A 13,853-nucleotide genomic window follows, 5' to 3' on the forward strand; every position below is an offset into this window, starting at 1 on the left:
TGGCAGAAATGGAAGGAGTCCTGGCGAACATTGCAAAGATCTATGTGGATTTTACTTTTGAGGCAAATCAGTTGGCAGTCAGCGTTCGAGAGAGGGAGGAAGAAAGACTGCGCATCCTACGGCAGCGGCGGAAGAGAAGGCTGTGGATCCATCCCATCACAGCACAACGTATGACCCGTGGTGTTTATTCCACGCTTTACATCGAACTAAGGGAATACCCTCAGAAGTTCTTCAATTATGTGAGGATGAGAGCTGAAAATTTCGAATTTTTATTGGGCTATGTGGAAGACTGTATACGGAGACGAGACACCCAGATGCAATTCTCCATATCACCAGCAGAGCGTCTCATGGTGACTATTCGGTAAGTAATTTTTTTTAAAAATGATTCTCATTCATCATACTTTTAACTGTAATGTTGTTTTTTGAATTTTTTTATTAATTATTGTCTTTTCGTTTTGTTAACAGATTCCTTGCAACTGGAGAGTCGTTCTCATCCCTCCATTTTCAATTTCGGCTTGGGATATCCACCATCTCGGGGATCATCAGAGATACCTGCCGGGCATTGTGGGAGTGCCTACAAGCGGAATACATCCCAGAGCCATCACAGGAGAGGTGGCTGGAGATTGCCCAAAATTTTCATCAAATTTGCCAGTTTCCAAATTGTGTTGGAGCAGTTGATGGAAAGCACATACGGATCGTCAAACCTTCAGGCTCTGGATCACAGTTTTATAACTATAAGAAGTACTTCTCTATTGTGTTGATGGCCATAGCCGATGCACAATGCAAGTTCATCGCTGTTGATATCGGTGCGTATGGACGCGCAAATGATTCACAAATCTTTAAAAATTCACCAATGGGGCGCCGTTTATATGGAGAGACATTTGAGTTTCCGCCCCCTAGACCTCTCCCTGGAACCACTGGTCCACTATTACCATTTGTTTGCGTTGGAGATGATGCGTTCCAGCTTTCCCCACATTTGCTGAAACCCTTTGGAAGTAGTGGACTGACCCAGAGGAAGAAAATTTACAATTACCGCTTAACCAGAGCACGAAGAGTAGTGGAATGTGCTTTTAGCATCTTAACTGCCAAATGGAGAGTCCTGCTAACTGCAATTAAACTGCAGACTGAAACTGTCGATGATGTGGTCAAAGCGTGCGTTGTCCTGCACAATTTTGTTTTATCAAAAGAACAAGTTTCCCTGGAGGATAATGTGTCAGAAAGCACCTTACGGGATTACCAAAACCCCACTTTTCGCAGTCCAGTAGCAGTCTCCAGAATGCGGGACAGTTTTGCAGACTACTTCATGTCTCCTGCAGGATCAGTTGACTGGCAGTATGAAATGGTGTAAAAAATTTTTTCTTTTTACACTTGTAAAAATACCATTTTTTGTTTGCTTACAAAATCTTTGTACTTTAATGCAGCATTGTATGTTTTGCAACGGTACCCTTTAAACACTGTTTATTGTTACTATTGCCATAACCTTGGTGACTTAAAAACTTTTTTTTAAAAAAAGAGAAAGACAATAAAATTGTTTTTAAACCAAAAAACTGTTTATTTATATACAGATTCTCATAGTTTGGGGTGGAGATAGTAGCGGAGGGGCTGACAGGGCGAACCACGTCGAGAGTGGGGGACAGGACATCACGGGGAGGAACAGAAGTGGAATGGGTGGTGAAAACATGAGGTTGTGTAGAGAGTTGAGGTGCAGATGTGGTGTGTGTGAGGTATGAAGGTGTTGGTGGGATTGGGAACGGAGAAGTTAAAGGGGAAGAATGGAAGGGGGACGGTAAAAACTGGGAAAGACTAAGGGGGGAAGGAACAAATGACGAAGGAGTAGAATGGACGGGAGGAGGACGGACAGGAGGAGGACGGACGGGAGGATAAGACGGTGGATTGAGAGGGGAAAGGTGTTGAAACATGAAGGGTAGGTGGAGGGGCATGGGACATCACCTGCGCTAGAGCAGTGTGGCAGACTTGCATCACATGCATCTGCAGGTCAGGAGTTAGATTTTCCATGTGCCTGAGGACCGACTGAAAAAAACAGTGCCTTGGTGACTGGTTTGCATCTGATTGCATCCTATCCAGACGACTGCTGAGTTCAAGTATGCTTTTGTTAAGCATATTGAACCCAGCAGACGTTTGCTCACTCAAAAGCTTGATGGCACTGTGAAAGGATGCATTCAGCTGCAAAAAGTCAGGCGCATAGCTCCTTTCCTGACCTCTCTGGCGCTGCCGTCCTGACCACAAAGTTGGTCTAGATGTTGCGGCAGTGGCAGAGGGGTGGGGTAAAGGGAACTCTAACTCATCACCTGCAGCTTCAAGTGACGAAGTCCGCCCTGCTGCTCCAGCGCTGGTGGATGAGGCTGAGGGATCAAACGAAAGGGAAGGTGCAGAAACAGAGGGGTCGACGTGGTCCCCGGTGGCGGACTCTTGAGGGATCGCTCCAGAGAGGTGCAACTCTGATGCAGGCTCCCGAGTGCTGCAGAAAGTGCTGTTAAAGAAGAAAAAAAAAATTAGTATCTGGATATTACAATTGCCCTTGCTGCAAAAAAAATTGAAGGTTACACATTTTTACAGTTTGACAGAAAATATGTGGTGTTGAATATTTACCTTCTGCTCAGCAGCGTCGACCGGAGGAACGACAGGGCTCTGGCATGTTTGTATCTGCTCCTGCGTCCTCTAGATCCACTCGGGGCCTGCATCTCCTTATTAAACTCCCTCTTGAAGCGATCCCTGAGTGACCGCCACCGCACGATAATCCTGTTACCTGGAAAGAGAAAGCAAAAATTGGTTACTATACACCACATTAAATCATGCTAACATAAGGTAATGAAGTGTGAATACTTACGCGCTAGATCCTGGGCCCCAGCATTGAGTTCCTCCCAGTTATCCATAACAGCACTGCACACTTCCTCCCATAGCCGTCGGGTGATTAACTGGTCAGCATGGCGGCGGTCCGACATGTTCCACAGCGGCTCCCGACTTTGTACTGCTTCGATGAGGGTGTTCACATCGATGCCCTCCTCTTCATCATCTTGTTCGGGAGCACGCTGTGAAGCCTAACAAAAAGATAAGAATAAAAAGGGAAAGATTACAACACATGAATTTTACATTTTACTAAACACCAAAACAAAAATGAACTTACTCTTCGGCGACCGCCGCGATTATCATTCCGACGACTATGGGAGGTGCTTTGAGGAACTCTACGTCGAGCCCCAGATTGTGAAGACTAATTTAAAAAAAAAATAAAATTAATAATGTTCTTTGATCGAGGCATATGTATTGTGTGCTGTGCTGAATGTTTGTGTTGGGTGTAGTGCATTGTATGTGAGGATCGGTCTGTTCCATACTTACACTATGCGCTCCCGCTCCTTGTATTTCTCCACCCTGTCCGTCTCCTTCTGTTAGCCCCTCTGCTTCATATTCCTGTGAATACAGAACACATAAAGGGTTAAAAAACAATTACCATAGTTGTACCCCAAAAAAATATTTTAGAAGGAAAAAAAAAAAAAAAGACCTCAGTTTGCTGCTGATGTGCTGGGGGGCTCTCAGAAGACGACATTATGGTCTGGCGTCAATCTTGGGTTGGTCAGTCCCTTGCGTTCCTCTTGGTCCCTAGGATCTGTAAGTATACAGAGAGTTCTAAGCTACTATACAAAAGGATAGATGCAGCTGTAGGGACTTTACACTTACATCGTTTTAAAAAAACTTTTAGATTTCCTCCAACACAAAATGAAATAATTTTTTTTTTAACCGTCATACTTTATATGGTAGATATGCTTGATGCACAAGCTGCCAAACCCTCTAGCCCCTGTTTCCCCACCAAAAAAAAACCCCAAAAAACCCTTTAAAGCAACACCAAAACTTAAATTGATATGCGCAATGCGCATGTTGGTAAAACCCACCTAAACAAAGTTTCACCTTATAAAAAATGTTCCTCATTCGAAATTAAAATACCAATTCCCAAAATTGTTAATTATGATTACCCTACAGATTGTATTTTCTAAAACCAGATAACATTCTATAGCAAAGATTTGCATTACACATTTGTATATATAACCTTTACTGCATGTTTACCCAATATTACATTTATCTTGAAATGAGACTACTGACAGTTTTGTGAAATTTTTATTACTATATTTTTTAAAATTTAATTTTTTTTATGGTACAGTAGGAGCTACACTGCTCTTTATTTGAAATACAAGTACATTATGGAGAACAACAAAAATGCAGAACACATCACACATCATTTATACACACAAAACACATTTTACACTTCAGCTATTCAAAATACCAGCATAGTATGAAAAACATATAAACAGGGCAGGCAGGCGCACGCACACAAGCACGCACGCACACAAGCACGCACGCACGCACACAAGCACACAAGCACGCACACAAGCACGCACGCACACGCACGCACGCACGCTGGATGGCAGTACTCACATGGCTGTCTCAGGCAGGGTCCGGCTTGCAGGGCCTCTCTGGCTGGCTGGCAGGGCCTGGCTCGCAAGGTCTTGCTTGCTGGGTCTGGCAGGGTGTCTATGGCTTGCAGGGCCTCTCTGGCTGGCTGGCAGGGCCTGGCTGGCAAGGTCTTGCTTGCAGGGTGTCTCTGGCTTGCAGGGCCTCTCTGGCTGGCTGGCAGGGCCTGGCTGGCAAGGTCTTGCTTGCTGGGTCTGGCAGGGTGTCTCTGGCTTGCAGTGCCTCTCTGGCTGACTGGCTGGCAGGGCCTGGCTGGCAAGGTCTTGCTGGCAGGGTCTGGCAGGGTGTCTCTGGCTTGCAGGGCCTCTCTGGCTGGCTAGCAGGGCCTGGCTGGCAAGGTCTTGCTGGCAGGGTGTCTGGCTTGCAGGGCCTCTCTGGCTGGCTGGCAGGGCCTGGCTGGCAAGGTCTTGCTGGCAGGCTCTGGCTGGGTCTCTTGCATGGAAGGGTCTCTCTTGCTGGCTGGTACATTTGGGAATGACCTGTCCTCTTTATATAGTTTTTGGGTTGTCTGGGCAAAGTATCCACTTTTTGGAGCATGCTCAATCAAAAAAAGCGGATTGAGGCGACGGATCCGCCAAAAAGCGGATCGCGACGGATCCGTCGCCCATAGGCGCCTATTCTAAAAAAAGGCGGACACGACGGATCCGCTGCGGTCCGCCTTTTCGGCGGCACCAAAAAAACGTTACAAAGTCCGTCAATGTCTAGACAACGTCCGCCAAATATCGACGGATCCGTCGCATGGCGGATGGAACGGACGACCATCCGCCACAATCCGTCTCTAATGCAAGTCAATGGGAAAATAGCGGATCCGCCAAAAAAAAATGGCGGATCCGTCATTTGACAAATGGCGGTTTTTGACTGACGCCGAAAGACTGAAGTGTGAAAGAGGCCTAAGATGTCAAGGACAATTCTAAGCAATTCTTCCATTTTCTCCGGGCGGAGTTGAGCTCCTAGGGTCTTGTTCTGTTAGTGATGGTGCAACATACAAAAGGGTGTAGTAACATTGCTGGCCAGACCAACACAGGGCAATGACTCCTTCTGTGGCTGCAGGCACTACTGCATATAGTATCAGTGGCTGGTAACCAAAGCGTGTTACTAATTAGTGACACATTAGCAATTATTCACAAAGGGAGAAGGGTGGTGAAACCAATTCTCTGTTTTACAGCACAAGAGAGTATTTCTATGGACCTCTGCATTGTGTCTTTGACATTCTAATACCAGGGCATATGTGAACATTTTTTTGCCCAATGATAACAGAAGTATTCTAGGAGTGATACCTTTATTGGCTAACCAGAAAATAATATGTTTGCAAGCTTTCAAAGCACAAAGGCTCCTTCTTCAGGCAAGATTACAAAAAACAAAAGGGCAGAGAAAGCATTGAATGCATCGGAGTGAGGGATGAGCCCCACAGAATCAATTTTAGATTAAAGATTTAAATTTTACAAAACCCTGATTCAAATTAGTTGTAATTTAATTTGCTTTAGGCCATTCAAGAGATTAAGAAAAATTACATTACATTCCTTTATCAAATCCCTCCAACCTAATGTCCCTGCAAAAGACAGCGATCAGCTGAACGATGTTTTGGCTGATCATTCAGCGGGCCACCATCTATCCCTCAACTCTCCCATACCCTCTGCCAGACATCTTATCTTAGGCTAAGTTCACACTTGCGTACGGCTGGTCTGCGGATGGCTGCGTATGTCCTCCTTAAGCTCCGCTTACTTCCGCATGCGTCGTCCTGCGTACCTATCTTTAACATTGGGTACGCAGGGACATGCGTTGTATGCGGATGCGTACGGATGCAGTGTATTGACATGCCTGCCGACTGCACGGGAACGCAAAAAGTTGCGGTCGGCGGGCATGTCAAAACGCTGCATCCGTACGCATCCGCATACAACGCATGTCCCTGCGTACCCAATGTTAAAGATAGGTACGCAGGACGCATGTGGAAGTAGGCGAAGTGTAGGCGGAGCTTAAGGGAGGACGTACGCAGCCATCCACAGAGCAGCCATACGCAAGTGTAAACTTGGCCTTATCGAGAACAAAAGGATCGTCAGTCCGAATTCAGATATGCCACATCCCTCTCTCCCACCCATCCCCCGACATCATCTGTGGAGGGAGAGTCAGGAGGCATCCATGCATATTAGACTATTGTCTGACAGACCAATGTGTATGGAGCACTCCCCTGACAGATTATTAAGAAAGCCATAGCGAAGTATGTTAAGGTCACCTCTAAACTCTAAATTTTATTTTGCTTTTATACTTGAAACATTAAAATTAATTTTACTGAAATTTTAAAGTACCGTAACTATTGTTGGAGTTATAGTCCATACTCCCATCATGTGAATATGTGGATAAAAAAATTACTTTTACCTACAGTATGTCGATGTGAATACTTTTCTGCCCAATGACGACAAAAGTATTCTGGGAGTGATACGTTTATTGGCTAACCATTTGTAATCTTACCTGAAGAAGGAGCCACTGTGCTCTGAAAGCTGCAAACATATTATTTTCTGGTTAGCCAATAAAAGTATCACTCCTAGAATACTTTTGTCGTCATTGGGCAGAAAAGTATTCACATCGATTTTTCTGGCTAACACGGTACCACAATATAATTTGTTATTGTACATCACCTACAGTACGTAAGCTTGTTATAAATGGCCAAGATATTCTCAGGTTTCATTCATCAAGTCTTTGCCTAGACTGATCAGAGTTATATTGGCTTATGGGTGGCGACCAGCTGAGGCATGAGGCTAAAGATCACATAGGTGGAGCAGCTGATACAGACATTAGCAAACTGTGAGGAGACACAGCTGTCCTCTGGTGTCTCATTGTAGTCTGATAAAAGTCTCCCTTCAGGCTGTTACTAGAGGTGTAGTTCAGCTTTACTACACCCAGGACAAAGATTCAATTTGTTGTCCTAGCGCTGAATATAATTTTCCTGGCCATGACAGATTAGTGTTGGATGGTCACACACTTCTGATAGCCATCAGGCCTCATACACAATAGATGGGTGATAAAGGTGCTGGTCAGCCCAGTCTAGCTAAAGGTACCGTCACACATAACGATATCGTTAACGATATCGTTGCTTTTTGTGACTAGCAACGATATCGTTAAGGAAATCGTTATGTGTGACAGCGACCAACGATCAGGCCCCTGCTGGGAGATCATTGGTCGCTGAGGAAAGTCCAGAACTTTATTTCGTCGCTGGACTTCCCGCTGACATCGCTGGATCGGCGTGTGTGACGCCGATCCAGCAATGTCTTCACTGGTAACCAGGGTAAACATCGGGTTACTAAGCGCAGGGCCGCACTTACTAACCCGATGTTTACCCTGGTTACCAGCGTAAACGTTAAAAAAAACAAACACTACATACTTACCTTCCGCTGTCTGTCCCCGGCGCTCTGCTTCTCTGCACTCCTCCTGCATCCTGTGTCAGCGCCGGCCAGCCGGAAAGCACAGCGGTGACGTCACCGCTCTGCTTTCCGGCTGACCGGCACTGACAGTGCAGAGGAAAGCAGAGCGCCGGAGGACAGACCGCAGAAGGTAAGTATGTAGTGTTTGTTTTTTTAACGTTTACGCTGGTAACCAGGGTAAACATCGGGTTGCTAAGCGCGGCCCTGCGCTTAGTAACCCGATGTTTACCCTGGTTACTGGGGACCTCGGGATTGTTGGTCGCTGGAGAGCTGTCTGTGTGACAGCTCTCCAGCGACCAAACAGCGATCGACATCATTGTCGGTATCGCTGCAGCGTCGCTCAGTGTGAAGGTACCTTAAGACTATGTTCCCATGATGTCCAGTAATCATTAGAATAGATCCATGTCACGTTACTGGCGATACAGGACTGAAGGTCAGTGGCCGAAGCAGATGTATACAAGTGACCGGACTGTGGAAAGACCTCGGGAGATGCAATATATGGCAGTGGCAGTTCAATATATCCGCAGATGCAGGGACCAGCCTGAGCCAGGGCCCGCCTGGATCACACATGTGCACAAAGTCCGTATGAGCAGCAGGAGTTCAGGGTAGTAGCAGCAGAATTTCAATAAGAAGCAGAAAGATGCCAGCAAGACACCTTCCAACCAGGAGCTCAGAGATTGCTTCACTCAGTTAGACTGAGCACACAAAATATTCAGCAACAGGAAGCTGCACAGGGCCAGGTATACAGGTCCTTCTCAAAAAATTAGCATATAGTGTTAAATTTCATTATTTACCATAATGTAATGATTACAATTAAACTTTCATATATTATAGATTCATTATCCACCAACTGAAATTTGTCAGGTCTTTTGTTGTTTTAATACTGATGATTTTGGCATACAACTCCTGATAACCCAAAAAACCTGTCTCAATAAATTAGCATATCAAGAAAAGGTTCTCTAAACCAGAGGTCCCCAACTCCAGTCCTCAAGGCCCACCAACAGGTCATGTTTTCAGGATTTCCTTTGCATTGCACAGGTGATGCAATTATTACCTGGGCAAGACTAAGGAAATCCTGAAAACATGACATGTTGGTGGGCCTTGAGGACTGGAGTTGGGGACCTCTGCTCTAAACGACCTATTACCCTAATCTTCTGAATCAACTAATTAACTCTAAACACATGCAAAAGATACCTGAGGCTTTTATAAACTCCCTGCCTGGTTCATTACTCAAAACCCCCATCATGGGTAAGACTAGCGACCTGACAGATGTCAAGAAGGCCATCATTGACACCCTCAAGCAAGAGGGTAAGACCCAGAAAGAAATTTCTCAACAAATAGGCTGTTCCCAGAGTGCTGTATCAAGGCACCTCAATGGTAAGTCTGTTGGAAGGAAACAATGTGGCAAAAAACGCTGTACAACGAGAAGAGGAGACCGGACCCTGAGGAAGATTGTGGAGAAGGACCGATTCCAGACCTTGGGGAACCTGAGGAAGCAGTGGACTGAGTCTGGTGTGGAAACATCCAGAGCCACCGTGCACAGGCGTGTGCAGGAAATGGGCTACAGGTGCCGCATTCCCCAGGTAAAGCCACTTTTGAGCTACAGAGAAGCAGCACTGGACTGTTGCTAAGTGGTCCCAAGTACTTTTTTCTGATGAAAGCAAATTTTGCATGTCATTCGGAAATCAAGGTGCCAGAGTCTGGAGGAAGACTGGGGAGAAGGAAATGCCAAAATGCCTGAAGTCCAGTGTCAAGTACCCACAGTCAGTGATGGTGTGGGGTGCCATGTCAGCTGCTGGTGTTGGTCCACTGTGTTTCATCAAGGGCAGGGTCAATGCAGCTAGCTATCAGGAGATTTTGGAGCACTTCATGCTTCCATCGGCTGAAATGCTTTATGGAGATGAAGATTTCATTTTTCAGCACGACCTGGCACCTGCTCACAGTGCCAAAACCACTGGTAAATGGTTTACTGACCATGGTATTACTGTGCTCAATTGGCCTGCCAACTCTCCTGACCTGAACCCCATAGAGAATCTGTGGGATATTGTGAAGAGAAAGTTGAGAGACGCAAGACCCAACACTCTGGATGAGCTTAAGGCCGCTATTGAAGCATCCTGGGCCTCCATAACATCTCAGCAGTGTCACAGGCTGATTGCCTCCATGCCACGCCGCATTGAAGCAGTCATTTCTGCCAAAGGATTCCCGACCAAGTATTGAGTGCATAACTGAACATTATTATTTGATGGTTTTTTGTTTGTTATTAAAAAACACTTTTATTTGATTGGATGGGTGAAATATGCTAATTTATTGAGACAGGTTTTTTGGGTTATCAGGAGTTGTATGCCAAAATCATCAGTATTAAAACAATAAAAGACCTGACAAATTTCAGTTGGTGGATAATGAATCTATAATATATGAAAGTTTAATTGTAATCATTACATTATGGTAAATAATGAAATTTAACACTATATGCTAATTTTTTGAGAAGGACCTGTATATAGCAGGTCCAATCAAGCTCAATCAGGGTGAGGACAAATCAGCAGGACAGGTGATGATCTCTATCCCAGACGAAGTTCATATGGTTTCAGGCAGAAGTCAAGCAAGTTCCAAATAGCTCACCAAGCAAAGGAACAGACTAGCAAACAAAGAGTCGCAGGTTCAAATCCTAACAATACTCCCCTCTTAACGGTGGCCTCTGGACGCAACTTGCCCAGGCTTTGCAGGATACCGCTGATGAAATTGTCTAATCAAACGGGGAGCATTGACATTGCCTACCGGTTCCCATGAATTTTCTTCCGTGTCGTAGCCCTGCCATTTGATCAAATATTGTAAACCATTTCTATGAATTCGAGAATCCAAGATCTTCTCCACCACAAACTGCTCCTGTCCGTCCACTTCAATTGAATCGGGAGGCGGAGGGGATCGCTCTGGGAATGGATTGGCTGTGGCGGCTTTCAACAAAGACACGTGGAATATGGGATGAATCTTCATTGATTTTGGTAGCTGTAAACGTACAGCCAATGGACTCACAATCTTATTGATTTTGTATGGTCCCACAAACTTCTGTCCTAATTTAGGAGAAGGAATCTTCAATTTCAAATTCTTAGTGGATAACCACACTCGATCTCCAATCCTAAACGTGGGAGTGGGTCTACGATACCTGTCAGCAGCTTTTTTATATTTCTCCTGAGCTTCCCTTAATGTGTCTTTCAGGACATTCAGATTTTTCTGTAGGAGAGAGATTCTTTCTGCGACTGCTGGTATTAATGGCGCCACAGGATTCTTGGGAAGGATGTTTGGATGATATCCAAGATTTGCAAAAAATGGCGTCTGTTTCGTAGAGGCATTCTGTGAATTGTATGAAAACTCCGCAAATGGCAACAAATCTACCCAGTCATTTTGCAGATGGCAAATATAGCAATGAAGATACTGCTCCAGCGTTTGGTTCGTACGTTCTGTTTGACCGTTAGATTGTGGATGATAAGCGTTGACAATCGTACCTTGATGTCTAGTGCTGAGCACAGACTGCGCCAAAATTTAGATGTAAATTGCATACCTCGATCTGAGACTTCATCCGGCACTCCGTGGAGACGAAAAACATTGCAAATTATCAGATCAGCTGTATCTTTTGCTGAAGGCAGACCTGTACACGGGATAAAATGCACTGCTTTCGTAAGTCAATCCACTACTACCAGAATGGATGTCTTTCCCTTGGAATCAGGTAGATCCACTATGATGTCCATTGAAATCGATCCCCATGGCCGTGTTGGAATGGCAAGAGGCTGCAGTAGTCCCATAGGAGATACACGTGGGGTCTTATGTCTGGCACAGATGTCACAAGACTTAACGTACTTCTTCACATCTTCTTGAAAGTTCGGCCACCAAAAGAAACGTGACAAAAACTCCTGCGTTTTCTGTACCCCTTTATGCCCTGCAACTTTAGAGTTGTGCACTAGTTGTAGAACTTTTAACCGAGCTGCTTCTGGCACATATAGTCGTCGACCATCAGTCCATACTTGATTTTTGAAAAATAGGTGTACGTCCCCTGATGGACGTGATAGAAAAGAGTCTGTTTCGTATGCTGCTTTCAGATCTTCCAGCAAATCTCCATGTATTACTCCCACGATTTTAGTATCGGCCACAATAGGCTTGGGTTTTGTTACGAGGTTAACATCACTTGAAAACATTCGGGATAATGCGTCTGCCTTCTTGTTGCGGGAGCCTGGTCGATATGAAATTACAAAATTAAACTGATTCAGAAACAGACTCCAACGGGTCTGCCGAGGAGAGAGGCATTTTGCAGACCTGATAAACTCTAGATTGCGATGATCGGTCAACACCAAAATTTGCTGTGCAGCCCCTTGAAGATGATGTCTCCACTCTTTGAATGCTGATATAATGGCAAGCAATTCTTTATTACCCACGTCATAGTTATTTTTGGCTAAGGACATACGTTGTGAGAAAAATGCACATGGATGCAGCAACTTCATTTCCCCTGTCCTTTGAGAGAGGATAGCACCGACCGCACAGTCTGAGGCATCCACCTCGATGATGAATGCCAATTCTGGGTCAGGCTGGCGTAATATGGGAGCCGTCGTGAATTTCATTTTTAAACGAGAGAATGCTTCTTGTGCCTGGGGAGTCCAGATGAAATTTGCTCCTTTTTTTGACAGTTGCGTGATGGGTGCCACAATTTCTGAAATTTTTTTAATAAAACATCTGTAAAAGTTGGCGAACCCCACAAAACGCTGGACCTCTTTCACATTTTTAGGGATAGGCCACTCGGTGATGGCTTGCGTTTTCTTAGCATCCATCCGTAATCCTTGAGGTGAAATGATGTATCCGAGGAACTGGATCTCTTCTCGATGGAATTCACATTTTTCTAATTTAATATACAATGAATTCTCTCTTAAACGTTCTAGCACTCGTCTTGCGTGCGTCTGATGTTCTTCCACAGAGTTAGAAAAAATCAGAATGTCGTCTAGATAAACGACCATGAACTGGTCCAACAGGTCTCGGAAAATATCATTCACCAAGTGCTGGAAAGTAGCTGGAGCACTGCAAAGTCCGAAGGGCATCACTAGACTCTCAAAGTGTCCATATCGGGTACGGAAAGCTGTCTTCCACTCATCCCCAGGTCTTATACGTACTAAGTTATATGCCCCACGTAAAATCTAACTTAGTGAAGATCTTCGCACATCGCACCTTTTCTAGGAGTTCCGGGATCAACGGTAAGGGATAACGATTTTTAATCATCACTTTATTAAGCGCCCTGTAGTCCACTACTGGCCGAAGTGTTCCATCCTTCTTTTTAACGAAGAATATTGGAGCTCCAGCGGGCGAGGATGATGGACGAATGAATTTTTTGTTTAGATTTTCTTCAATAAATTCTTTGAGAGCCTTTAGTTCAGGACATGCTAAAGGGTAGATAGTTCCAAACGGTATAGCCGCCCCCGGGAGTAGCTCTATTGGGCAGTCGTATGATCGATGCGGGGGAAGTGTATCCGCCCCCCTCTTGTCACAGACATCTAGAAAATCTTCATACACCGCTGGTAGCTGAGGAAATTCTGAATTCTGGGCTGTTTCTAATGTTGACTCACTTGGAACTTCCGCCCTAACGTTCATTACGGGGAAACTGATCTTTTTCATCTCTCAGTCGATACAAGGATTCTGTAACCAGGGCAGACCTAAAATAATGGGAAAATGTGGGGAAGAAATAATTAGGAATGTCAACATCTCGCGGTGCTGTGGCTCAATATAGATCTCCAAAAGTCCTGTCTCATGGTCCACTGGCCCCGAATTCAGTGGAGATCCATCTACTGTCTCCATCACAATAGGTGAACGTCTTTTCTGCACCTCTTTGCCATGTTTTTGAGCAAACACAGAATCCATAAAAGTCCCGCTGGCCCCAGAATTGATCATGGCTGATGCGGTGATCCACATGGAGTTGACCTT

The 13,853-nt window shown here is 45.0% G+C and overlaps 2 protein-coding genes across 2 annotated transcripts in view; both read left to right on the forward strand.

Annotated features, from left to right (window-relative positions):
- IFI35 (interferon induced protein 35) overlaps positions 1 to 13,853 on the forward strand; it is a 118,467-nt gene that overhangs the window by 19,972 nt on the left and 84,642 nt on the right. The window lies entirely within an intron of this gene.
- Positions 329 to 1,522, forward strand: LOC138664869 (uncharacterized). The gene is made up of 2 exons (XM_069751879.1): positions 329 to 361; positions 466 to 1,522. Exons 1-2 carry the CDS (start codon positions 348 to 350, stop codon positions 1,346 to 1,348), a joined length of 897 nt encoding a protein of 298 aa, XP_069607980.1. The 5' UTR covers positions 329 to 347; the 3' UTR covers positions 1,349 to 1,522.

The sequence above is a fragment of the Ranitomeya imitator genome, chromosome 2, assembly GCF_032444005.1.
Source record: "Ranitomeya imitator isolate aRanImi1 chromosome 2, aRanImi1.pri, whole genome shotgun sequence".
NCBI lineage: Eukaryota > Metazoa > Chordata > Amphibia > Anura > Dendrobatidae > Ranitomeya > Ranitomeya imitator.